Genomic DNA, 26257 nt, shown 5'->3' with positions numbered 1-26257 from the left:
CTCAGCCCACAGGTAACTGCTAGTCACTTCCAGTCTCGCATCCAGAACTTTCGCCTACAGTGCCTTGCCTGGGACTACAACTCCCAGGATGCACCAGGTGGAGAAGCTGGCCAATCAGGAAGCACATTCCCCGCCATTCCTTTCGGTCCCTCCCCACCTGCAGTCAGAGTTTATGTGAGAGTTGGCTGGCCAGGTGGGTCTAGACAGGGTTGGTTTGTGGACAAAACGAGGTTGCTGGGTCTCAAAAAATCCTAATCAGGTTTGGGGAGGGGGCAGGTGGAGGCTGTTGAAATTTCCAGGCTGCTTCAGACTCCGTCGGCAGCGTCCCAGTGGGCATGCCCTAAGGGCCTGAGGCTCCTCACTGCCATGGTTTGGATCTAGAAGGAACTGATGGTTGGGTGGATCCAGGCAGTGCGGGTGGTCGTGCCAAGGCCAGGGCCACGCCGGGCGCATTGTACATGCTACTGGTCTGGTTTGGGAGCAGAGGGGTTGTGGAAGCTTCGAGGGGGCTATCTTCAGTCACCAAGTGCCGGCTGGGCAGGCCAGGCCAGCGGCACCCGGGGACTCCTCGCGGGTGGAGGTTGGGCTGAGGAGGAGGGGGTGGCCTTTAGAACAAACGCTCTAGGGATGATAATCCCTCCTCAGGTTGAGGGCCAGAACGAACTGTGCCTCCAGGCCTCCCGGTTGAAGGTTAGTGCCTTAGTTGCGTTAGTGTCTACAGTATCTTGGCCTCTTAGTCCACCATTTCCTCTGTCCCTAGAACCTGCTCACCACTTGTCCCTCCTGGGGAATGTCCTTTGACCGGCCTCTCCTTTTTCTGACCAATGGCCTAACCCATCTCTCCAGTCCAGTGGGGTCCAGCCCCAGCTCTGCCCCTGACCCCACCCATCCAGGGGCACTCAAGGACAGTGGGAAACCCGACCCTGCTGGGGGGGGGGGGCGGGGGGCGGTCAACTTTCTCGGGCATATCTCTATCCACTTAGTTTCTACTTGTCTCTTGGTTTTTTAATTAAAAAAATTTTTTTTACAAACATTCTAAATTAGAAAAAAAAATTTTAATGTTTGTTTATTTTTGAGAGAGCAACAGACAGGGGAGAGGCAGAGAGAGAGAGAGAGAGGGAAACCGAATCCAAAGCAGGCTCCAGGCTCTGAGCTGACAGCACAGAGCCCAATGAAGGCTCTAACTCACTGAGGGTGGGGTCATGACTTCAGCCGAGGTCGGATGCTTAACCAACTGAGCCACCCAGGCACCCCTATTCTTCATGTTTAAAGTTATTTCATCCTTTCCTTCCCCTTCCCTTCCCTATCTCTCCCTTCCCTTCATTTCCTTCCCCTTCCCTTCCCCTCCTCTTCCCTTCTTTTCCCTCCCTTCCCTCCCTCTCCCCCTCCCCTTCCCGTCATCTTTCTTTTTCCCTCAAACATAAATCTTTTGATTTGCTATACCCAACCAAGTAAGACAACTACCATTCCCTTTTTGGCTTGTAGGGTCTTGTAGGTGGGTGCAAAGTATATTTTATTCGTTGTTTGGAAAACAAAATTTTTATTTCTTTGTAGTGGCTCTGAAGTGAGTGATACAGGATGAATTTCTGGACTCAGGAGAAAGCAGAGGCAAGAAATTGACTTAAAGCTTAGTTTATTTTCATTATCTTGGACAAGCAGCCTGACCCATAATTACTTGCCTTTTACATTGCTGGAGTTGTGTGTGCTAATTGTGGGTTATTATTTCAAGTCTTTTTGAGACATTTCAGTGGCTAAGATTAGTTTTTAGTAAACCTGTTTATGTGTTTGTATCTGATGCATTGGCTAAAAATATGTACTATACATGAAACATTGTAACCTGTTGATTTACACATTTCAATTAACCAGGATTTTTTTAAAAAGTGTATTGCCCTATGTCCCAAAATTAAATTAAAAGTGGCCATTTTACCATCTTGTTAGTTTATGAATTGTAATTGAATCTTACTTTGAGTTTTACTGTGGACTTTATCCTTCAAAAATAAGTTAGAAAAATACACTGTCTTACATAAACAAAATTAAAGAAGGTTTTATATGACTACTTAATTCTACGATAGTTTGTAAGTGCTGAGGCTTTCTGAACAGGGGACATCTGCATTTCGGTTGTAAGGGTCCCATCATGTTATCTGGTTCCATTAAAGAAGAAACTTTATCCTATGAGTCTTTGGAAAGTATCAACAAGTTGATGCATTACTATGTTAGAATTCTCACCATTATATTTGTTCACAATGCTTTCAGTTCTGAAATAACAGATTTTCCTTTTAGAAATACTTGAAAATTTGAGTGTTTTCAAAGTGCACATAAATGCCTCTGATTTATTCATTTGCTTCTCTTTTAAAATCAGATGTTTAAGAATAATGTTACTGACCATAAGCTAAACATGGAAGCCATAATTAAAAACATTAACATGATTTCTTTGGAGTTGAAGAAGATGCAAGGTAAGTGTGAAACCACCAAATTAAAATGTTTGCATGCCGTAGTTATAAAACCAACAGTAGAACCAAATTGTGCTTCTACAGGGATATAACTGAATTTTGCCTACTAATTAGGATTTCTATAATTTTCAGAAATGTTTACATTGTAATATGAACTAGATCTCTAAAGAAAAATTGTGTTTGAGAATTTTCCTGGGAGTTAGCCGACTTGAATTCCCATCCTTGACACTAACAAGCTTCGGCTCTTGTCTAACCTCTCTAAATTTACTTCTCTTCCTTCTCGTCAGTAAACTATTGCAGGATGGTGTCACATTCTGCAACATTCATTGCCTCCATCCACTAATCTTTTTAAGCCCCTAAGGTTCCTTCCAAATTAAAAATTATCAATTTGTTTGATTCTGTGAGTTAAGGGTACTTCATTTTAAACAGATTCATAGAGTAGGATTAGACCTTACAGTTCATGATGTTTAGTCATTGACCTCACAGACATTCTCTTATTTTACCCCAGACATGTAGAATTTCCATGATTGAGTATTTTTATGGACAGTCTATCCCTGACCAAATATTTCCTGTGTTGGAGAACCCCCTATCTCACCAGTTCAGCCTCTTCCTGTCTAGACAGTTCTTCCTTATGGACTAGCTGAAATCTGTTCCCCTCTTCCTTCCCCTGGAAGGGGACCTTCCCCTGGTCTTATTTCTAAATGGGAAACTTCAGTAAATATTTAGTTATTCTTCTTATGATAGCTCTTGGATATTTGAAGATAGCTTCTCTGTAACTGACAGTTACAAGGAATTCAGCTACAAACAACAAAACACCACTTTAATGTGGCTTATACAGTAAGGAAATAAAAATATCCAAGGTAGGGTAGCCCCAGAATTAATTCAGAATTTTAAAAGCTGCTAAGATAGAAAATGATTTTGTAGATGAGCGTGTCTCATTCTGATAATAGATATTTACCAATGCATTCACTTATGATTGCTTTTTGTTTAAAAGAAAAAAAACACATAACAAAATAAGTGCCTTATACTATGGAAAACAATAAAATACTCCGTGATCATAAAAAACAAAAAAAACAAAAAAAGAATTTTAAAGGCTGCTGCCTGTATCAGGTTCTTTCCCTTTTCCTGCTCTGTTATGTTCACTCTGTGTATCACTTCTAGTCATTACCTCCAGGTGTGGCCATCCACAGACACTGTATCTGCCCATGTCTCTATAAAAGCCTTTTCCCATATCCCTTCAGCATGTTTTCCCTTTCCTTTCATGGCTGGATTTGTGTCAAATGCATATGCTTGCACCAGCCACTGTCAAGGGGAATGGGACTGCCAAGACCAGTTTGGACCCGTCAGGACTTACTGTTGGAGGTGGGGTGAGGATCACCTAAATGGAATCAAGTTGTGCCACCAAGAAGAAGGAAATGGTTGTTAGTCAGGCACCAAATAGTGAGTGCCTATTATGTTTTCTTCTGCGTGTTCTTCCTAGGGCAGCATTTCCCAGACTTTGATCTGTGAACCCTCCTGTCTCAAGACATATTAATAGGTGTTGTGCAGTAAGAACAGAGTCCATGTTCTTAGGGTCAGATACATTTGAGAAGTGCTTTATGCTGTATATTTCTTTCCAAAATTCATAGTACAAAGGCTCTGAGGCATCTGATCTAAAGAAATCTGGTTGTCTTTGCTTCATTCATCATCTCTCGAAACCAATCTCAATGATACAGCAAGAATTTTCTTTCTAAAATGTGACTCATTAGCTCACTCTTGCCCCACAATAAAGTCCAGAGCTTCTAGAATGGACTGTAAGACCTCTTGAGATCAGGCCCCTGCCTACCTCTCCAGTATCTTATTCTTTTATCCCAGCACACTGTGCTACGGCCATACTGAACTGTTTGCACATCTACACAGTTCCTCTTTTTTCGTGTCTGTATCTTAACAGATGCGTCTTCTGAAATGCCCACTGCTCTACCCCTCCTCCACCCCACCAGGTTAACTGCTACTTATTAGTCAAGGTTACTTACATTGGAAAAACTTTTTTAAGCAAGCGTGTTATCTCTTACCTTTTCATATTACCTGTCACACTGTGTTATAATTGCATGTTTACTTACTTTTCCTGTCCCTGCTCAACAGTACGCTCCTTAAGGGTATTCCTGGCAATTAACACAGTGCCTTGATATAATAAGTTCTTGGAAATGTTTATTAAATGAATAATTGTTTTCTGGATGCTTGCCCTCATTTAAAACAGAGAAGCTTTAGGGGCACCTAAGTGGCTCAGTGGGTTGAGCATCCGACTTCGGCTCAGGTCATGATCTCACAGCTCGTGAGTTTGAGCCCCGAGTCAGGCTCTGTGCTGACAGCTCGGAGCCTGGAGCCTGTTTCAGACTCTCTGTCTCCCTCTCTCTCTGCCCCTCCCCCACTAGTGCCATGTCTCTCTCTGTCCCTCAAAAATAAATAAACATTAAAAAAATGTTTTAGGGGCGCCTGGGTGGCACAGTCGGTTAAGCGTCCGACTTTAGCCAGGTCACGATCTCACGGTCCGTGAGTTCGAGCCCCGCGTCAGGCTCTGGGCTGATGGCTCAGAGCCTGGAGCCTGTTTCTGATTCTGTGTCTCCCTCTCTCTCTGCCCCTCCCCCGTTCATGCTCTGTCTCTCTCTGTCCCAAAAATAAATAAACGTTGAAAAAAAAAATTTTTAATAAAAAAAAAATGTTTTAAACAGAGAATCTTTAGATTTCTCTCCAACTTGATTATCTAACTGTTCTACTTTGGGGATTATTCTTTTGTGAAGTAAAATAGAACTAGTAAATATGATGGTTGTGTTCCTGAGAAGCTGTGGGGTAGGTCAGGCAGTTAGGCTATGGGGACTTGCAGAGCTAGAGTACTTTGGGGCGGACTTCTGGTAAACATGGAAGATTAAATGAACAACATTCCTTTCAGCCACACTTCCTTCTCTAAATAATAATGTCAGTAGCTGACACATAACATTTATTATAATCCAGATACTTTTCCAAGAGCCCTGTATAAACAGATTCAATTGTCATTACAACCTTATGAGGTAGGAAATTCTACCATTGGCATTTATGGCTACAGAAACAGGTAGAGAAGTTAACTAACTTTCCCAAGGTCACACAACTAGTCACTAGTAAACTTGAGATTTAAATTTAAAGTGATTTTAAAGAGACAAAAATCAGCAAGGAAAAGAGCTCTCAAAAAAAGTTAATAGTGAAATAGAAAGCAAGTTGAGCTAAACAGAAAAGTCTGAACCCAAATGTCCAAAAATTTGAACTGTGAGCTGGCTGGGTAAAGCCAATGAACGACCCCAAAGACTCAATACATGGTGGCACCAGAATCCTCTGGAAGTAGGGGTAGAGGTGGAGCTAAGGACAGGAAGGCTGGTTAAATGTTTAAGAAGTTGTAGACCCCTAAGTTCTCTTCCCTTCTCTGCATAACTAGGCAACTGTTCCTTTTCTAGGACAAAAAACTTGAAGCTTATTCCCTAAGAGGCTCTCTGGCCTGGAGCCACTAGCCACAAGTTGAAGGAAAGAGTATTATACTGAAAACAAGGGTATTAGGACAAAGTTTACATATTGAATTATAAGACCCTCTAGCTTTCTTTTCCCACTTGGCTACAAAACCTTGGCAGCCAGATTTATGCCCTCAAGCAGATTTTTCTTTCAGGAATCTGACCAGTCTAAGAGAAACAAACAAACAAACAAACAAACAAAACAAACAAACAAACAAACAAACAAACAAAAAAACAACTAAAGGTACTGATAGCAGAAGTTCCCCTCAACAAAATACCCAGCCAGCTCACCTCCCAGTATAGCCTACCATAGGCACAGAGTTTCCAGTAGTCTTTAGTGCCATAGTCTTAAATATGAGCAGATAGCTCTGATGGAATAGATACTTAATGGAAGCATCTAATATGAAAAGCAGAGACAAAGTCAATACATAGATTCAGTCAATGAGGAAGACACAGAAATCATGAAATGAGATGAAAACTCCCAAGAAACTGTCAATAGCTAAAGGGAAGTAAGAAAAGATGCTATGTCATGAAACAGGAACATGATCCTAGGAAAAATAGTTTAGAGAAGGGAATTCTTGGAAATTAAAAGTGCGGCAGTAGAAATAAATTCTGTAGAAGGGCTTAAAGATAAAATGAAAACAATCCCCTAGAGTGTAGAGCAAAACAATTATAGATGGAAAGTTATAGGGAGAAAAAATGATAAGATCAGTCAAGGAAGTTCAACATTCAGTAGATAGCAGTGTTAGAAAGGAAGAACACAGACAGTGCATGGGGAGGAATTCATTAAAGAAATAATCTGAGAAAAATGTAAAAAGCTGAAGGAGAGGAGTTTCTATAATGAAAGAGCCCAACACAGTGGTTGAAAGTAGACCCCCAAGGTACAATACTATGAAATTTTGTTCTGGAAAAACAGATCCTTGAAGTTTCTAAAGAGAAACAATGATTAAGAACTAAAATCATGAAAATTCTCACAGCAACACTGGAAGCTAGAAGAAAATGTGGCAAGGCCTTTGAAAATCTGAAGAAACATGATTTCCAATCTAGATTTCTATAGTCACTATTAAGCATTGGTATAGAGAAAGAAATTTTCACACATAAGTTTTCCGCCTTCAGGAAGTTACTGAGGTCTTATTCCATCCAACAAGGTAGCAGACCAAAAAGAGAAAGAAACGAAATTCTGGAAAAAGGATACACCACACATGGGAGGGGTGAAAAGAATCTCTGGGATAGTGGTGAACGGAGTTGAGCAGTCCAAGAGAACAGTCAGTCCAGACCAGAGTAGATCAGAAGGCTCTAGGAGAAGATAGACTTTTCAACAGTTGGACAGCTAAGGCATCTGACTATACCAAAAGGAGATCTGCACAAATATATTTGGAATATATTTATGATAAGTAATGAAAAAAAATTAACCGTGATTGGGTGGTACCATGCAAGAAGGGAAATGTACTGCAAAGTTCAGCTGTGAAGCATATTTATATAATCAAAAATTTTTAACCTTTAAATATTGAGCTAGCAAAAATTGTATTCTTAAGTACTCTCTAGGGGAGTGGGGGTGAGTGAAAAGAGCTGTATCTTAATCTTCTGTAGTCAGAAGCAGGTAGATAATACCTACAATTGAAAAAATAAAATATACATGTCATTTAGAGATACGGAGTTAAATACCAACCTGCCCTCAAACAAAGCCAGAAGACACTAAATACAGACACACACAACAACAAAGCAAGAAAAGCAAAATAAGCGAGAAGAAAAGTTAAAAGTGGTTGCCTCTTGGAGATACAAATTATTTTTTGTAACATGCCTTATAGATCTATTTGATTCTGTATACATATATAGCATAAAAATAGTAAGTTTAAAAAAAGCATAAATCAAATGTGTATAACTCAAGTTGCAGTTTAGTAAGATAGTGTACAAGTTGAACTAAAGAGCCTGCTAGCTAATTTTTATGTCATGCTTATTTTATAGTACATAAATTTGACTTTGTCATAATGGGGCATAGTTAATTGTGGTCCGATCAATAATCACTTAGGAGAAAACTTAAGAATGAGAAATAGCTACTAAAAGTAATAATAGGGGTCCCTGGTGGGCTCAGTCGGTAGACCATGCAACTCTTGATCTTGGGGTTGTGGTTCTGAGCCCCATGTTAGGTGTAGAGATTACTTAAAAATAAAATCTTTAAAAAGAAAGTCATAATAGTTGTCCCTGATGTATGTGCTCCAAGATAGTATCTTCTATTATTTTGTTTTACACAGAGCTCTCCCAGTTGCTGCTTTGTGACCTTACTTTACATTTTAATCATCCTCTGAAGACAGATGACTTAGAGGAAACAGAAGGAAAACCACCCCTCTTTGATGAATCTAAAATATCAGATGTGTCCTTTGCTTCTAACAGCTTTTCTGTCTGATTTCTTTTTGTTTGTTGTGAATTTATAACTATTGTGGAATTAACACATATCGGGGAGAATTAAGTTTACTAATATATTTAATATGATAAAAACAAAATAAAAATATGAATTGTAAATAATCATTTAATATTCTTGAAGGCTGTTTTATTGTTTTAATGTTTCAAGGAATGGCTATTTCACTAGTGACAAGAATATAACATAGGAAATTGGCCATGGGGCATTTCTTATCCTTTATTTTATGCTTGAATTTGGCTCATTTTGAAAGAGAGTTAACCAAATTGTAAGCAGATGGAAACAGAGTTTGTATTAATCAGATCTCTCCTGGTAACAAATGCCAAAACAGCTCAGGCTAACTGAAACATTTATTGGGTCATGTGGTTTGGAAGTCCACATGGTTGAAATAGATTTCAGGGACTCTACTAATTTACCGCGTGTCTGTAGCTTGGTTCTAGTTCTATGCATTGACCTCATCCTCTTCTGTTATAGGCTGGTCTACATATGGCAGGGAGAAGTGGGTAGAGGCATGCCAAGCGACATGATTCACTACCAAATCGTTGCTTTGGAGTCTACTACCTCCTTCATTGTAGAGATTTTCAAGCATAAAGGATAGCGTACCATAAAGCATGACACAAGGTCACTCCCAGTGTTTGCTATCCTCACCACCCAGCTCCTTGTTTAACATAGAATAGGCACTAAATAAATGCTTGTTGAAATCCTCTTGAGTAGACTTGTATATGAATGCAGATTTTTCAGCTTTAGAACTCCCAAGCTGCAGATCCTAAACTGAGAACTCCCAGTTTGTAAGGATGAAACTTGATGAAGAAACATTATCATCATCATACTTGTTATCTTAGCAAACCATCAGTTTTACCCAAGTGACTTCCAAGCCCCCTTATGTTCTATTAATTAGCTTATGACAATGAACATGCAGGATACCTTTTGCCACTCGAAAACTCGTAGATGAAGCCGAGAAGGCAAGAATTTTTGTTGTTAATAAAAGTTGTGGAATAATAATCAAGGCCCCAAAGGGGAAAACTTGAAGAACAACCGAGTGCCTGGTTTTTGTTGTGCTAAACACCTTCTACTGTGTGTTAAGTGAGATATGTAAGCTGAAGCCAAGAGCTGAATTGCTTCAGAGGATTTATAAAGCCTTTTTAGGAAGGATGATGAGAAGGGCTTTATGGTAGAGTTGTCAGGGGATAAAAGAGATAGAAGAAAGGCCTCTAATAGGAAAGTCTGATCACATTTTTCTGTGTATATGCATTGCTCTTCCATCTTTGCAGTAAGACTTTGGTAAAATCCGCATCACTTGAAAATGCTTTTGGAGCTGTGGGAGGTGCAGGGGTGGTGGGGTGTGAGTGTCGGTATATGATGAACTTACATCAGATCTATTTGACACCCAAGCCTCATTTCTAAATGTAAAATGATTTCTTCTGGTATTTGTAGCTTAAGTTTTCTTTAAAACTAAAATGCAAGAGCAGGGCCTAAACAGAGTTAATAGTTTTAGGGACACAGAAGTAAAGCAAAAGGTAAATTCATTTTAATCCTAGGAAGTTATCCCATCATGCATTTACCTTTTCATAAAAAAGTACACAAAAATCCCCCCAGCAAAAGACACCAAATAAGAAAGAATGAAATAGTTTGAAGCCTCTTAAATTATTGCTGCCGAGAAAGTGAATTTTAGAAATTTTCAAATTATATATATAAAACCCATGATTGCCTCCGACTAACAAAGGTTTGGCTATAAAAAAAATCAGTTTTATGTGATACCAAAAACTATTTGTTGCAGTGTCTTTAAACTTGCTCCAAATTATTTCTGTCACCGTGTAAACTACTGTACTTCGAAACGGGTATTCCAAAATACACATTTTTTAAATGAGTTATTACAGGCCCCTACTAGACTTCAAGTGTGAACATCATGCACTTCACAAACATTGAAGAAGAATAAATAAATTAGGAGATACTTGACAGTCTTCATTTCAAACACTTTTTTATGCGAAAGGTCAAAACGCTGTGTTCACGTTGAGGGGTTCGATCCAGTCCTAAGTGTTGGTCCCTTCAGCAAGGTTGACTGATCTTCCCCTGATGGCAGCATAGCCAGGAGGAAGCATCCTCGTCGGCTTGGCTAACTTGCTAGGGATAACCTGCAGAATGCGTTAACGTGCACTGGTATCTAGAGCCTCGGTTCTTCCCGTCAATGAGCAGAAGTGGCATTTTCCTGAAGTAGTCGATGATATCCGACACAGACAAAAAGTCCTAAAAATTCAAAATAAGGAGATAAGTCAACGTTGGAATGAGTAGAGAAGCCAAGCATTTGAATTTCACTCTCAGTTTGTTTTTTTTTTATCTGCATAAGATCCTACCTCTTCAGTTATGAGGATGGCGAGGAAAAATAATGTAAAATTTGGCAAATGTTTTCATGATTTCTCTACAGAACTTTGAAAAAATAATTTTTCAACATCCAACAAATTATGGATAAAAGACAATGTAAATATTTGTGTGTATGTATATATGTATTTTAATTCATGGGGGTCATAAATATATAGGAGGTCTAACTGTGATACCTCTGCCTTAGAATTGCTCTGTTTGTGTTTTTGATTTTGGTTTCTGTATCCCTACTTCACTCTTAATCACTAATAGTGGGAGGAGCTATAAGGAATCAGGAGGGCAGACAGTGTCCCAGTGTCTGGAGGTGATAACCTGTAGCATTGCACAACGGTTCCTACAGGATCTCTCTGCTGTGCCTTCACTGTCATCTCTACACTCCCCAGGACTCTGCAGCCAAGTCTGCACACCCATTGCCTTTATCACGTTATCCCTGATGGCCAGGCTGGAATAAAACCCATCGAGCCTCCTAGACATGGGTCAGAATCACATCAGGTCCCCAGACAGGATTATGTGCTTCCTCCAAGACCACTCTGCTGGATGCTGCCTTCCAGGGCTGCGGCCTGTGGTGAGCGCTTCTGTTTTTCCACACCAGACCGACAAATTCTGGAGGGCAGACATCTATCTCTCTGCTTCTACAGCAACGATGCAGCTCTAGCCACACTGAACTAGTGATTGAAACATTTGACCAGAATCACATGTTTTTTTCCACTCATTTACATGATCATAACTTTGGAGTAGAGTCTAAGGGCTAGCTGTTTTTCATCCTGGAAATGTTTGATTCGACTGATCCTCCTCTTGGACCTTTGAACTTAAAGAACATGTTTGGGGCTTAAGTTTAGCTGTTAGCTTCCTTGCAGAAGCGGTTTTTTTGATTACCATCCAAAAAGTAATTAGCATAAACATTGACCAAACAGAGGAAAATTTCTTTCAAGTGAGAAATGACCCAAGTATTGAAATAATCACCACAACAAGAATTCCATTTTTTTTACTCTTTTCCAGATGTCAATTTTAAAATACAGCCTTGTAAATACGCTGCAATCTTACATTCAAATTGTTACAGAGGTGAATGAAAGAGGGGGCTTATCTCTGATACCATCTAACTGTATATTTTTTTTAATTTAAATGTTAATTTTTTTAATTTTAAAACTTACACATGTGATTTTAGACTAGTTGGAATAGAAGATATAAGAAAGACTCCATGGTAGAGGTAGCTATTGTTACTTTGTTTTATTTCCTTCCAGTAAAGGAAGGGTTTCACCAATGTGATTTAACTCTGTAAAGTTGCGGGAGAGTATGAACCCGCAAAGAATGTTACAGCAAGTTTCCATAGAGGTAGGTATGCAGAATAGCATAAACAAGGATTTGGGTACATTTTACAACTGAAATTCCTTACCTCTTTACCTCGGAGTCCAGTTCCCAACAAGTAAACTTGGCTTTCCTCTTGGTAACGGATCTGGATGTTGTAAACTTTATCTTTGTACAACACCATGAGGACATACGGATTGGTTATTGTTTTTTTAGAGCTGTCTCTAACGAGAAAAGTGCCATCCTAAAAGAATAAATTCTTATTATTACGTGAGCAATAAATGGCAATACTTCTGTTGCCTGTAAGAGCAGTAGACAAGCCTCGAGAGATCTGGAAACTTACAGTTGCCAAGACAGTGAACATTTAGTGCCCTGAACCGTTACAGCCCCATGTGTCACAGATTTCTTGATTGTCAAGAGGCAGCAAAGATTGTATCAGAGAAATTTCCAAATTCCAAAGAGACTTTTTGAAGTCTCTTGATAAAAAAGAAGTCGCTTTTTTTTTTTCAGTTATAAAACAAATTATAGGTGGTTGAGTGGACAAAGGGCCAGACAAAATAAGGACTTTATTGGTTAACTAAAGATTTATCTCCCTACTCCTGGGAACTAATTCCCTAACCCTTACTTTCCACAGCCAAAGTCAGAAAACACCCAAATGCCTATGACATTCATCCATTTTAAAACCTCGTGATCTCCACATAAAATGTTCACCATTAAATATCTGAACATAAACAAATGTGAACTGTCTTGTGTTCTTATCACCTTTTTTTCCTATTTACTGAAATAGTGTGATTTGTCCTGTACTTTAAAATGTCATTCCATAAATTATTGTACATAATACTAATACTGTAAAGATCTAATATTAAAATAGGATTAATTAGTAAGGCAGTGTTTAAACCACTCCCTGCTTTGTATACTGAATCATGATGGCTTTAAAGAGCCTTCAATCTGCAATAATGGCTTTCCTTTGTTCTTCTTATTCCAGTTGAGTAAATTCCATTCAGAATATCTTCTGTTCAACAAATACACCTGTGGACCAGTGATTCACAGCCTAGAATTTAGAATTTAGAGTTTTGGAGACCCAGAACCCACACAAAATGCCTGACTAAATAAATCAGAATCTCTCCAGGTGAAATCCAGGAATCAGAATGTTTAAATTAGTTTCTCAGGTGACTTAAATGTGCAGCGAAGATTGAGAACTATTCCTACAGACTCAAGATGTGAGAGATGAAGGATCTTTGCTCTTCTTTCTCTGATAAATAGATTTAAGGTTAAGATTCGGTGCCAGATCACAGGAAATCTGGTTAAGAACAGCTAGAAATTTCTAGGGGAAAGGGCAAAAACTTGCTGCTGCCTGTCTCCATAATGGATCCCTTCACATCAATGTGGATGGCAGTTGTATATTAAAAATGAAGATGCTAACGGTAAGATGTTAGAAGTTTGGGGGAAAGGACCTCCTTTTGATAAGATATGCTTCCTGTGACAAGACAGATGCTTTTTGTTAATAGAAGCTCCTTGGATTCTGCCAGCCGAATGACTGCCTTAATTTAGATTTTTCCCAGATCCTGGGAATCATTGCTATGGATGCTGGTGGGTGTAAATCTGCTACTAATGGGTCCCCTTGGTATAACAGCATGAATATCACCTAGCAGAATTCCTAGCCCATAATTGGTGCTCAATAAAAGACAGCTCCTTTTTTCTCCTCCCATTAATATTTATAACTACTTAAAAATAAACTTTGGCACAGTACCTGGTTTATCTTTCTAAGAGCAGCTTCCGCCTCTGGTCGGGTAATATAAGAAACGTACCACTCTTCATTTAATGAGTTCTGAAAATGTAAATTTTTAAAAACTGAATAAATTTTGCAGTTATATGTGTAAGCGAAAAGAAAAGCCTCCAAGTAATCATTTTCATAAATCACCACCTCAATTCCATGAGCTTTGAAACATTTGCTTTCTTAATTTGAATATAGAATCACTTAGGTGGGGCTAAATAGAAGATATTTTGCATGAACTGCTTTTTATCATGGTTGTAAAGGTAGTTGTGAATAAGCATTCCGTATATAATGGAACCTTTAATCAGGAAAGATAGAGATGTATAATTTCTTCAGTTTACTATAGTATATTTAATAAAAAATTGGGGTTAATGAGCAGTTAAGTGACTTACTCAAGGTCATAAACTAGAAGACAAATGAAGAATAGGATTATTTTTCTCGTTAAATACAAAGCACACATTTGCTATTGGAAGAGCCTGGAAAAATACCAAGGAAAAAGAACATATTTTTCATTTGGATCCTCCCCTTTAATTTTTTTTTTTCACTAAAAAAAAATTAAAGGTAATTTAAATAATAATAAAAATACAAAGGAGTATACAATGGGAGCTTTGGTTATTTGCTGGGGAAAAAATAAAATAACACGAAAACATGTGCTTTATTACCTCTTCTTCCCCAGGAGACCGTGGTCGAGGTTTGTTTGGAACTGGTAGGGAAAAGTTTCTGCTTTCAGTTCTGGGAGGTGGTCTATTGCCAAGGCCTTCAAAAGTATAACATTTTGAAAGTTAATTTGCTGTAAGCTATTTTTCATTTTCTGTCATCACACATTTCCCCCCTAAAATGCCCTTGCAATTGTTCCCAGCACTTTAGAAATACTTTAAAAAGCCATAGCTTCAAAAATAATTTTCACCTGTTCAAAACCACAAGGGCAGGGGGCCTGGGTGGCTCAGTCAGTTAAGCGTCCCACTTCAGCTCAGGTCATGATCTCACAGTTCGTGAGTTCCAGGCCCACATTGGGCTCTGTGCTGACAGCTCAGAGCCCAGAGCCTGCTTCGGATTCTGTGTCTCCCTCTCTCTCAGCTCTTTCCCCCGCTCGCACTCTCTCAAAAATAATAAATAAACCTTAAAAACACACACACACAAGGGCTGTTGGCTGTGCAGGCATTGTTCTGTAGACATACCAGTGAAACTTTGAGAATAGTTCCACAAATGTGAGTGATTTCTTACACGGGAATGTTACATAATATAAAATAACTAGTCCATTAATGAAAAAGTCACCGTAGTTTAAATATAATCATCACATTTTTCAGATTTTACAGACTCCAGCAATCCAGAAGGGTTTCCCAACCACTGATAGGATGATAATGCAGTAATAAAGATGATTATGTTCTCATTGTTTACACAAAAAGAAATGTAAATTACCTAAGACAAAGTGAAATTACCTTGAAAATACCGTCAGTTTCTAGAACCAGTTTGCTACCTACTGTTCTTTACTGAATTTTCTAAAGAGGTAGAAGTGTTCAGCTCTCACAGAAGCCCTTACCAACTACCTGATCAATGAGGAAGTCTTTGTTAGGCACCTGTAAACTTCCCTGACATGGTATTTTCTCGTTTACGGTTCCCCAAAACTTTCTGAGGGTGTTTCCTAAACTCAGGAAAGGTTTGATTGTGTTGATTTGTAATTGCCAAGGCTGTTTTCTATATGCCAGGACGGCTGTTAAGAACTGAAAAATTGTGTGAGCCGAATGTTCTCTGAATTATTCATGTGTCATTCATTCATTTATTCAACAAATATTTTTTCAACACTATGCTGCCCAGGCCTTGAGTAAGGCACCCATGGACCCTTCCTTTAATCTTCACAGCAACACCGCAAGACGGGTATTCCCTTCTTTTTGAGTATGAGGAAACAGAGAGTCTGAATGAATCGTGTGCTCCTAGCGGCAGAGTCAGGACTTCAACCCGTGATTCCCAAACATTACTGGGCATAAGAATCCCAGGGAGAATTTGAACCACCCAGTCTGCATTTGACAAGCACTCCAAGTGGTTCTGCAGTGGGGTTGTTCTGCCATCCACAATATGCCTGCCCGGGTTGCTGAGTGAGGAGAATTACATGGGAAGGGCTGAAGTGCCCTGAGCCATACTGGCATAATTGTTTACCATGGCGTTCATTGCGTCCTTCTAAATAAGCAGATCAGATGGCCCTGAACTGTTGATCTTCCTTCTTAAGTCTCCCACGGCCTAAACAGATTTTCCCTATCCCCACCTTCGCAGTCCAGCATGGCAGGGGCTTTTATATTGTGTATTGAATGAATGCAATAGTTAACAAATATAACCAAAGCCTATCCTGCATGGAATTATTCTCTTTCTACTTCTGCATTTGCAGGTCAGCACCATAAAGTCATATTTGCAGCAGAAAATATACTACTTTTTATTGCATCCACACACTGCCCTTACTATTGAGATCTTCAAGGGAGCTGGAGTGGGTTTTTGGGTAATACACAGACCATTCTTCATCTTTCTAACGCTGGAGCAACCAATGGAGAAGACTGAGGACCAGGTGTCCTACCGGTCTTAGGGGAAAAAGGATCAATTTTGATTAAGGTAAGCATTCCTCTCCAGATCATATTACTATATTATTTTATCAAGAATCCCCAACACCAACCCTAAAACTGGGTGTCTGTGGAACTTACTTTGAGAGACACGGCTATAAGTGTCTGAAGCTTAGATGCCTGCAGAAGCCAGGCAAGTAACACAATGTGGGTTCACAAAATGCAGTGAGTTGTGGACACTATGGAAAACTGAGAGACGTGAGGGCAACGGCAGAAACCACATAGTAGTCACTATACCCTCAAATGCTTAGGAAGCATTAAAAACATAATGGATTTCATTGGTGTCAGCAATAGGATCTCACACATACATGGGATAATGTATTCAACTGAATGTAATAGATGTGCTCCTAAAAAAAGTCTTTACTCTTGAGCAATGATTCAAGTACTAATATGCTTTTCTATTTATAACACACACCGGTGTTCTTGTATGTGTACTATGACCAAAAAAGGGGGAGAGGGTTGTTCCTCACAGCATTTAAAAAATTTTCAAGTCAACCTTTATGGGGGCACCTGGGTGGCTCAGTCACTTAAGCATCAGACTTCAGCTCCAGCTCATGATCTCACAGGTCATGAGTTCAAGCCCCATGCCAGGCTTGGTGCTGACGGCTCAGAGCCTGGAGCCTGCTTTGGACCCTGTGTCTCCCATCTCTCTCTGCCCCTCCCTCCCTCCTTTTCTCTCTCTCTCTCTCTTTCAAAAATAAACATAATTTTTTTAAGTCAACCTTTAAAAATCAGGTAATTTCATATTAAAAGCCACACTTCCAGTATTTCTTGAAAAAATCATCAGAAAATCTGGCAACACTAGCTAGGCAAGTTTCCTGGAATGAAGAAAATCTATTTACTAGAGCTCGGTAACTTTCCACAGTCATTTGACACTCGGTCATTCAAGAAACATTTTTAAAAGTCCCTAGCATGTGCCAATCACTTGCAAGTCCCTAAGGCTAAAACAGAAACACAATCTAGTCCTACCTTGTAGGCCTTTGCTGCTACTCAAAGTGGTCCATGGACCAACAGCATCAGCATCACGAAAACTTGCTAAAAATGCAGAATCTCCTACCCTACCCCAGACCCACTGAATTAGAATCTACATTTTAACATGATTCTCAAGTCATCTGTATTCATACTGAAGTTTCAGAACACTGTCAGCAAAACTTGTCATGGACACCAGAGAAGGTATTATTCACAATGCAGGTCCTCATCCAGACTTACTGAATCAGAATCTTGGGGGGGTTGTACTCTCGTAATCTGCATTTTAAACACGGTCCTCAACACAACTCAAGGGTGGACTCATTATAGAAACCTAAAACTACAGAGCAAGCCAAGCACTACCCTGAGCACCATGTAAAAAGAGCAGGGAGGAAAACCTCTATGTGGGAAGATGAAGGCCAAGGCTGCCTTTCTGAGGTGGGGTGTGTGTGTGTGTGTGTGTGTGTGTGTGTAGCATCCTCGCATTCCAACAGCCCTTGGCACACCACAGAAACTGAATTAAGTACTGAGTGAGAAAACAGATTTTCCAGCTTTTAGGAAATAACCGAACCTTTGCCCAAAGGCTTTGGGACAGGTTAGGAATCCAGTCATGGAGGCATGTTGCCTGGAGTAGGTCACTAGAGCCCAGAGTACAAACCTTGAGAGAAGTATGGCGGCAGGGAGGCACTCTGCGGAAAACCACTGTTACTGCGGAGACAGAAAAGAACCGAATTGAGTTGCGCTGGGCTGAAAAGGCTGATGGGGAAGGTGGGTTAGAGAAACCCGCCGACAATGCTGCTTCCTTCATGACTACGGCCAGTTCTCCCTGTAGCTGCGGCAGCTGAGCAAAGAGGAGGGGCTGGTGGGGCACATCTCACTACTACCCCAGATTCTAACGGACTCCACCAGCCAAAACAACATAACCTGTAAAGGGTATTGGAAGGTTGTTTTTAAACTTGGCTATTGTTTTTAAAGTTGGGCGCCTGGGTGGCTAAGCCGGTTGAGAGTCCGATTTCAGCTCAGGTCATGATCTCACAGTTCGTGGGCCCTGAGAAACACTGTTGCTATTGAGAAAGTGGGCCTGTGGGGACAGAGCCTGTGCAGTGAATTCGCACATCAGCTGGGTCCTTGCATCCACCATCTGGATGAACTCCAAGCACCTAAATTAATTGGGTTTCTCGAGTGTTCATTTTAATTCACCAAGTGAAAACATTCCCTTGAAACCCTGCCCAAGGGTCCATTCTGCCTCGGTGACCATGGGGCAGTCAATTCTGTATGCCTCCAACCCCAAGCTCAGAGACTCCAAGAATAGCAGTGGATTAACATGTGTGGGTCCTTATGCTCAGTTTGATTTTGTTCCTGAAGACCCAAAATGTTCTGGCCTGACTACCACTGGCTCATTTCTTTCTTTCCCAACCCACCAGACATTAGTTCTTTTGAGTGGACCTGGGGGTGATGTTAAGTTAGCACTCAATGACATTACCACAGACCTTTCAGAGAATGCTCCAGGCATGTGAGGTGATGGGAGGGTGTGCTTGGGTGATAGCTTGGCAGATCTGGAAGGAAAAGTATTGGAGCTCATGGAGAGCATTGTGGGCTGAGGCAAAGGTCTTTGATGCACTGTGGGGGAAAAGGAAAAATTAAACAGCTTGTCAGCATCCAGGTGTCACAGGAACATTCCAGAACTGCTCCCAAGTTAGAAACCGCTAGTCCACAGAGAGATAGAAAAATCCAAAAGATCCAACATAATTAGGAAGTGGTACAATGGAATCCCAACCCCAGGACTTTTCTAGATGACTTACTACCTTAGAATGCATTAAAATGTTGCCATTCTATATCATTCTCTATAATATGCATTTATTTTATTTTTTCATTTGTGAAACACTACCTTGGCAGAAAATTGTCAGTTGGAAACCATATGAATTTCAGAAATGATTCACAAGTTTTGTTTTATGTAAGCCAAATTTTAGGTATCTCATTTATCTGCAGTTAGTGATCGTCTCCTGTGTTAGAAGGCATAAATATTAGCAATTTTTCTATCAAGCCATATATGCAATTTTTAATTTTGCTGTACTAGTAAGTCATTTGCAGCATTACTTATGAAAGTAGCAGTTCTCTTTGGGAACCCAGACAATTCCATTTTATTATAGTTATGCTGTATACCAACTGACCTATGTCTACTTAACGCTAATTTAACAATTATAATTATGTCTATGGGGCTTCTGTACTAAATAATTCCATGTGAATTCTGGGCAGAAAAATGAATGAATGAGTTATAAGTTATAAGAAAGCTTTTCTGAACATACCGTCATCTTCATCCTGGTAAAGGGAAAAAAAAAAAGGTATTAACCTATCATCAAAACACAATTCCTAAAAGAACTGCATTTCTCAATCACATAAATGTCTCTCTTTCTTTAGTAGTTGTATGTCTCCATAATATATTGTGGAGAACAGTAGAATTTGCTAAGTGGTTCATAATTTCTTAATACAAACAATCATTAAGGACACTCTAATCTGAGACTCTCCTTACACACTTAACACAAAATAGGTTCTGAGGTGCCCGAGAGGGCCTAAAGACACAGTAAGGATGACAGTATCTACGATGTACCTCAAAGATTTACACACGATATCTCATCCAATTCTCCTAGCAACCCTTTAAAAATTCAACATCCTCTTTGTACAAATGGAAACATGGTGCTCAGGAAGGAGTCCTAACTTGCCAAGGGTTACAGAAATGGATTGGACACCTGATATGTCTAACCCAAGGCTCAGCCTTCTTTTGGCCACTCCCCTTAAAAGCAACTCCACCTTGCATATCATGTGGCTTACAAGGCATGTCTACATTGCTCAGCATTTATCTCCAGGCAACCTGCGAAACAGGCAAGAGAGGAGCTATTTGCTAGACTCTCCAGATGAGAAATGATGTTTGGAGAGGTGAAACGATTTTGCCATTGACTAGCAGGCCACACCTGTCAACCTGGACTTGTTTTGCTAGGCCAGCACACTGGAAAAGAAAGACCACCTTATTCAAAGTGTTGTTGCAAGTATTAAGTTGCTTATTACATGTTCATGGTATATGTGGAGTGGTCAGTAAAAGTTTGCTGTCATGACTCCTACCATTGAGACAAGACAAGAAGGATCACAGCCAGAATCACTCATCCCATTTGGCCAACTGGGAGTCCCAGCAAAGGGCTGCATAATTAAACCCACATGGGCTCAGGGAATGATGAAATCCCTCTTTAACACCATGGCAACCATATCTTGTTTCTTTCTGCAACTCTCAGATTCTCATGGCATGAGCATCCACCCTTCCCAACCCTGGGACCCTCAGGAATATAAAGTTACCTTCACTTACAATCTTGTCCCCTTTTTGTCCCTTTGTCCCTTGGCTCTGCAACCAAGCTGTTGTCCTTGCTGTCCCCATAGGGTCACCCACCTGCCTTTGCTCAGGACATTCCTGAGGCTGCAATGCATCTTGGCTTTCTCTTAGGATTATTCTATTCTGTGCTCTCCCCATCATCCAATGACACCATAAATCTCACCTCTAACAAGTCACTTCTACTCCTCAAGCCCCATGGATCACTTTCTTCTCTCCACCTCTGGAGCTCATCCCATGATCGCATGCTATTGTGTGGGGGTCTGTTGTGTGTTGTGTGTGGGTCTGCATGTCTCTCATAGCTTAGCACTTTATCCCAACCAGCAGAGTATCTAGCACAGAGCTGCAAGATAGCAGGCACTTGTGGGCTGAGCCCTTGAATAGTGGCAGGGATGTAATCACCTTCAGAGCGCTTATAGCATAGAGGAAATCAGACAGACCTGGATTCCAATCCTGACTACTTACTAGCTGTGCAACTTGTGATGAATATCTCACCCCTTCTGAGCTTCAATTTCCTCATAGTAAAAAAGAAATAATGATTCTTCATAGGGTCGTTAAAGGCAAAACATGTGTGAAGCTGGGATGACCAACTGCCCCAGTCCCTCTGCCCCACCTGAGACCGATGGGGTTTCTGGGACATGAGATTTTCATTGCTAAAACTGGACATAAAACTTCCATTGCTATTTCCCAGGCAAACAGCTCATCACCTAAAAGTCACTAGCTTGCCAACGTGCACTTAGCAGGAATTAAATAATTGGTATTACCTCACTTGTTCAGGTCATGGACTTATTAAAAGGGAAAACAGAGGCCTTGTCAACTTTGCTGTACGGCCCAGACTCTTGGGCACCCCTCCTTTTATCCTTCCTTCCAATCACTGTTACTTTATCTTGTGAATTACCACCTGATGATGGGGCTGCAACGAACCCAGCCACCCCAGGAGCTCTTAAAGGAACAAGAGCTAAGCAGTGCAGCACTGTGGGCAGGTGGAAAAGATGGAGACCCCACAGGCACCAGTATTTAAGGGCCTACTGTGTGCAGGCCTTGCTCCCTGTGCTGGGCTTCAATGAAGTCTGAGATGGGCATGGCCCCCACACCCCACAGAGCCTGCACTGATTTTCCCTGTGCCAAGCATTCACCAAATAACATTTTGTACTTACATTCTCTCTTCTGTCGGGTCCCCATCCATGCCTGAAATGAATTAGGGCAAAGAAAAAGGACTGAGCATGAAGAAGTTTCAGCGAGCCAGCCTCAGAATATAGATGGTTTCACTTACTCTAATAATGAGAAATCAAACCCACCGAGCTGTGATAAAATGAGAAGACAAACCCCCCAGCAGAAGAGCAGGGGAGCAGAAGTGGAGGAAGGTTTGGTGACTCAATGTTCTGTCACTATTGCGAGCTGAGCTAGGCAAACCTTTATTCTTTCAGCTACCGCAGCAAATAATTACATATATATAAAAAAGGTTTAGTCAGCAAACTAACTCTTTAGCAGCTATTAAATTTCACCGAGTAGATGTTTCTCCAAAAGCAAATGAAAACATCTTAGGTAATATTCTCCTTTGCTGATGTTTTAAAACAGCCATCTCAGGGCTCACCCTTCAGTGAAGGGAAAACAGCTGGAAAATGCTAGTGCTTTGGGACTTTTCCCAGATGCACGAGCTAGTCAGACAGATTTGGTGACCACTGCCTTAGAGCTATGGCAGGCAGCTGTACGCCTGGGCCCACATCATGTTCGCCTCAGAGAGGGGGATGAGAGAAGGAATATATATGTTGATCATCTTCCATCTGTCAGATGCTTCATATGTTGTCATCCCATAAAGCATTTATTTAAAATTTTGATATTTCGTTCATGATTGATATTTTTTATATACATTGCAATTTTTAAAAATATTTCATTAGGGGGACCTGGGTGGCTCAGTTGCTTAAGCATCTGACTTGATTTCAACTCAGGTCGTGATCTCACCTTTTGTGAGATCAGCCCCACGCTGGGCTCTGTGCTGATAGTACTGAGTCTGCTCTGGATTCTCTCTCTGCCCCTCCCCCACTTGCACTTGCTCTCTCTCCCTCTCTCTCTTTCTCTCTCAAAATAAAGAAACTCAAAAAATATTCCATTAAAATATTAACTTGATGACTGAGGGTTTTTTGTATTTTTTTTTAATTTTTTTTAACGTTTATTTGTTTTCGAGATAGAGAGAGACAGAGCATGAACGGGGGAGGGTCAGAGAGAGAGGGAGACACAGAATCTGAAACAGGCTCCAGGCTCTGAGGGTCAGCACAGAGCCCGACGCGGGGCTCGAACTCACGAGCTGTGAGATCATGACCTGAGCCGAAGTTGTACGCTCAAACGACTGAGCCACCCAGGCGCCCCTGAGGTTTTTTTTTTTTTACTACCCTCTAGCCCTGACTCTGATTTAATCATCACACTAGCCAAGCAACACCAAATTTGAATCCTGATGGGAAAAACAGAAGCCTTGGCCATGCCCTTGGTAAGTGGTAAGGTTAGGCCTGACCCCAGATACATTTATGCCATTTGGTACATAGGTCCCAAAAGACTTTATAGTAAATTTAGAAACATTAGAGCCGACTTCAGTATTCTAACATTATAAAATGTGGTTGAACAGTGGGGAAGACACAGTGACTTAAAAACTTCTCCCAATTATTTCCTGTTTGCTACTGTCTTGAAAAATAAAGTGGAAGGTTCAGTTCCCACATACTGAGATGGAAGGAAAACACGAGCATGGTTTCGGCTGGTTGAGGAGAAGTTCTCCACAAACAGCAGTCATTCCCGTCCTCCTGATGGACCATCTCTCCACTCCTTTCTTTGCTAGATCACTATCATTTGTCTTCAGAGGGACCCGGAACTTTACATCCAACCTGAAAAGCCAGAATGCCTCAAGCCATAGCAGCCAACAGTCCCCTCCTCGCCAGGAACACCTGTGATGTCCAGTTCCGTTATAGGCTAATACTAGGCAAATTACTGGCATCACCAGTCTGAACGACAAACTCAAGCAACAGAAGACAAGTACCTTGGCACAGGTGGCTTCTTCCCTGGCAGGGGGCTACTTCTGTCATGCCTTTCGGTGGCTGGCGGTAAAGGAGGCTTTTGCATCTTGGGTAAGTGCTCCCCGAGAGGCCTGCAGAGTTGAGAGAAAGGAGGTGTGGGTAAGAAACTGAACTGTTTCTACAGCACATACCGTGTACCCTCACATGGATGCAACAAGGCACCTTACCTTCCCACTGGAGCCGAGGGCTGTAAAACAGGAGGGAAGACATGTGAGTGTCCTCAGCACTTCTCAGAACAAAGACAAGATACAAAATAAAACAAAAATGAAGACAAACAAAACAAAATAGGGAAACAGCTTACCTTGTCAGGAAATGCCGGCTTCTTTCCTGTAAGTAACAAATAGCAGGCAGGCCTTGAATACTTTATCAGCTAAGCATGAAGTATTAAAACAAAGTTTGGGCGGCGGGGGCGGGGGCTCTGGGATGGCTCAGTCAGTTGAGCGTCCAACTTCAGCTCAGGCCGTGATCTCACTGTGTGTGGCTTTGAGCCCCACATTGGGCTTTGCACTGACAGCACGGAGCCTGCTTCAGATTCTCTGTCTCCCTCTCTCTGCCCCTCCGTCACTCACTCTATCTCTCTCTCTCAGAAATAAACATTAAAACACAGTTTGCTGAAACCATAAATCTGAGGGCCTGAGGGGGCTGATTGGGTTTAAGCATTGAAGAATCATAGACTTTCAACCTGGAAGATCCTGATATAGAACAGCTAATTTTACAGGCTCAGAGAAATTAAGGGACTTGCCCAAGATCGCACAGAGTTGTGTACATACAAACAGTATTTTGGATTCTGTGATTCTTTTCAACATTTTATTTTGTGTAAGCGATGATAAGAAGGATTAATGTCTCTTGGGGATTTTATGCTTCTTTCACTGACTAAATGGTTTTTTGTTTTGTTTTGTTTTTGTTTTTTTGTATAGCCTACGTTTATTTCTGTATCTGAAATAAACCTATTTGCCACGGAGGGGTTAATTTTCCTCCAATCCTGTGGTACATTTGACATTATATAAAGTATTACACTTACTTTCTGGAAAAACGTTTAGTTTGGAGAAGAGCATTTCAGGAGAGTCTCCTGGTAGAGTGCAAATCATTTTGTTTTAATTTTGTTGGGTTTTGTTTCTTTCTTCCTTTTACTTTTCTCTTGGAAAAGATGGCATGCAGGCTGAAGAAATTCTAGGTGAATCTGAGAACTCTGCATTGCAAAGTTATTCAAAGCAATTTATTTTTTTTCTGTCTGAAATCCCTTCAAGTAGATTATGTCCTATGTCTTCAGTGCAATAAAAGTTCCATTTAACTGTATTCAACCAGGTCTACCAGCAAATTCTGTATGCCTTGAACAAGTTACTTAAGGTCTTTGAGTCTCAATGTCATCATCTGTAAAATCAAGATTATGGATCTAAAATGTATAGGTTTGTTGTTAGGAGCGGGTGACAATTTATATGCAGGGTCAGGCACATGACACACGGGTGCTGACAACTGCTGGATAGTTCTTTCTTTCCCTCCCTCCTATACCTCTGCACAGTTAACACCCTATGGTGAATGATGATATGATTTTCACAACTTGAGGTACAGCCCAAGCCATGAAGAAGTCTTAAGAATCTTGTCCTACTATGAGGAACTCACTGCCCAGGGGTAGGCTGTTTTGGTGGTATAAGAAATGTGTATTATTCATGAAACTTTGCCTTAGGATGAAAACTCAACTTTACAGGGTTACCCAGAAAACCTGTATTTATATTTTTAGGCTTAAGTAGATTTTCTTTTTTTAAAAAAAATATCTTCTGATTTGTACAGATTCTCTGGGCACTGTCTCTGTTAAGAGTCTCTCTCTCTGTTAAGACTCAAAGCACTGTAAGAGGTTAGTTCTCTCAAAACATCATGAACAAGGAAATAATTCAAGAGTAGGTATGGTCAAGAAAGGGTGTATTTAAATTTTTTTTAAAGAACCTTTTTAAGGGGCACCTGGGTAGCTTAGTCTGTTAAGCATCCGACTTCGGCTCAGGTCATGACCTCTTGGTTCGAGAATTTGAGCCCTGCATCGGGCTCTGTGGTGACAGTTCAGATCCTGGAGCGTGCTTTAGATTCTGTGTCTCCCTCTCCCTCTCTGTTCCTCCCCTGCTTGCCCTCTGTCTCTCTCTCTCTGTCTCTCTCAAAAATAAAGATTTAAAAAAAATTTTTTTTAACGTTTATTTATTTTTGAGACAGAGAGAGACAGAGCATAAATGGGGGAAGGGCAGAGAGAGGGGGAGACACAGAATCCGAAACAGGCTCCAGGCTCTGAGCTGTCAGCACAGAGCCCAACGCAGGGCTCAAATTCACAGACTATGAGATCATGACCTGAGCCGAAGTCGGATGCTTAACCGACTGAGCCACCCAGGTGCCCCAATAAATAAAGATTTTTTTTTTAAATTAAAAAAAAA

At 40.7% G+C, this 26257-nt stretch overlaps 2 protein-coding genes across 5 annotated transcripts in view; one reads left to right on the top strand and one right to left on the bottom strand.

Annotated features, from left to right (window-relative positions):
- Positions 1–139: 139 nt before the first annotated feature.
- On the top strand, positions 140–8485 carry CA1H5orf58 (chromosome A1 C5orf58 homolog). 3 transcript variants are annotated; one of them, XM_047849662.1, is made up of 5 exons: positions 149–193; positions 646–690; positions 1555–1608; positions 2360–2453; positions 8215–8485. In XM_047849662.1, the coding sequence occupies exons 3-5, from the start codon at positions 1579–1581 to the stop codon at positions 8364–8366; spliced, it is 276 nt and encodes a 91-aa protein (XP_047705618.1). In that variant the 5' UTR covers positions 149–193; positions 646–690; positions 1555–1578; the 3' UTR covers positions 8367–8485. The 3 variants fall into 3 exon arrangements, with proteins under 3 accessions (XP_047705628.1, XP_047705637.1, XP_047705618.1); XM_047849672.1 differs by lacking the exon at positions 646–690 and having other exon boundaries at positions 140–193; XM_047849681.1 differs by lacking the exons at positions 646–690; positions 1555–1608 and having other exon boundaries at positions 148–193.
- A 1399-nt stretch (positions 8486–9884) lies between these two features.
- Positions 9885–26257, bottom strand: part of LCP2 (lymphocyte cytosolic protein 2) — a 46405-nt gene continuing 30032 nt past the window's right edge. For both annotated transcript variants that reach the window (XM_047849647.1, XM_047849637.1), the window contains 11 exons: positions 24145–24170; positions 24011–24030; positions 23807–23914; positions 21939–21969; positions 19712–19724; positions 18896–19025; positions 18064–18113; positions 14496–14590; positions 13810–13887; positions 12148–12303; positions 9885–10622 (listed from right to left, as the gene is read on the bottom strand). In XM_047849647.1, the coding sequence (XP_047705603.1) occupies positions 10500–10622; positions 12148–12303; positions 13810–13887; positions 14496–14590; positions 18064–18113; positions 18896–19025; positions 19712–19724; positions 21939–21969; positions 23807–23914; positions 24011–24030; positions 24145–24170 (830 nt within the window). In that variant the 3' untranslated portion in view covers positions 9885–10499. The remainder of the gene's footprint in view (positions 10623–12147; positions 12304–13809; positions 13888–14495; positions 14591–18063; positions 18114–18895; positions 19026–19711; positions 19725–21938; positions 21970–23806; positions 23915–24010; positions 24031–24144; positions 24171–26257) is intronic.

The sequence above is a fragment of the Prionailurus viverrinus genome, chromosome A1, assembly GCF_022837055.1.
Source record: "Prionailurus viverrinus isolate Anna chromosome A1, UM_Priviv_1.0, whole genome shotgun sequence".
NCBI classification, from domain to species: Eukaryota; Metazoa; Chordata; class Mammalia; order Carnivora; family Felidae; genus Prionailurus; species Prionailurus viverrinus.
The sequence above is the reverse complement of the archived record's forward strand: the minus strand, read 5'-3'. Positions and strand labels throughout refer to the sequence as shown.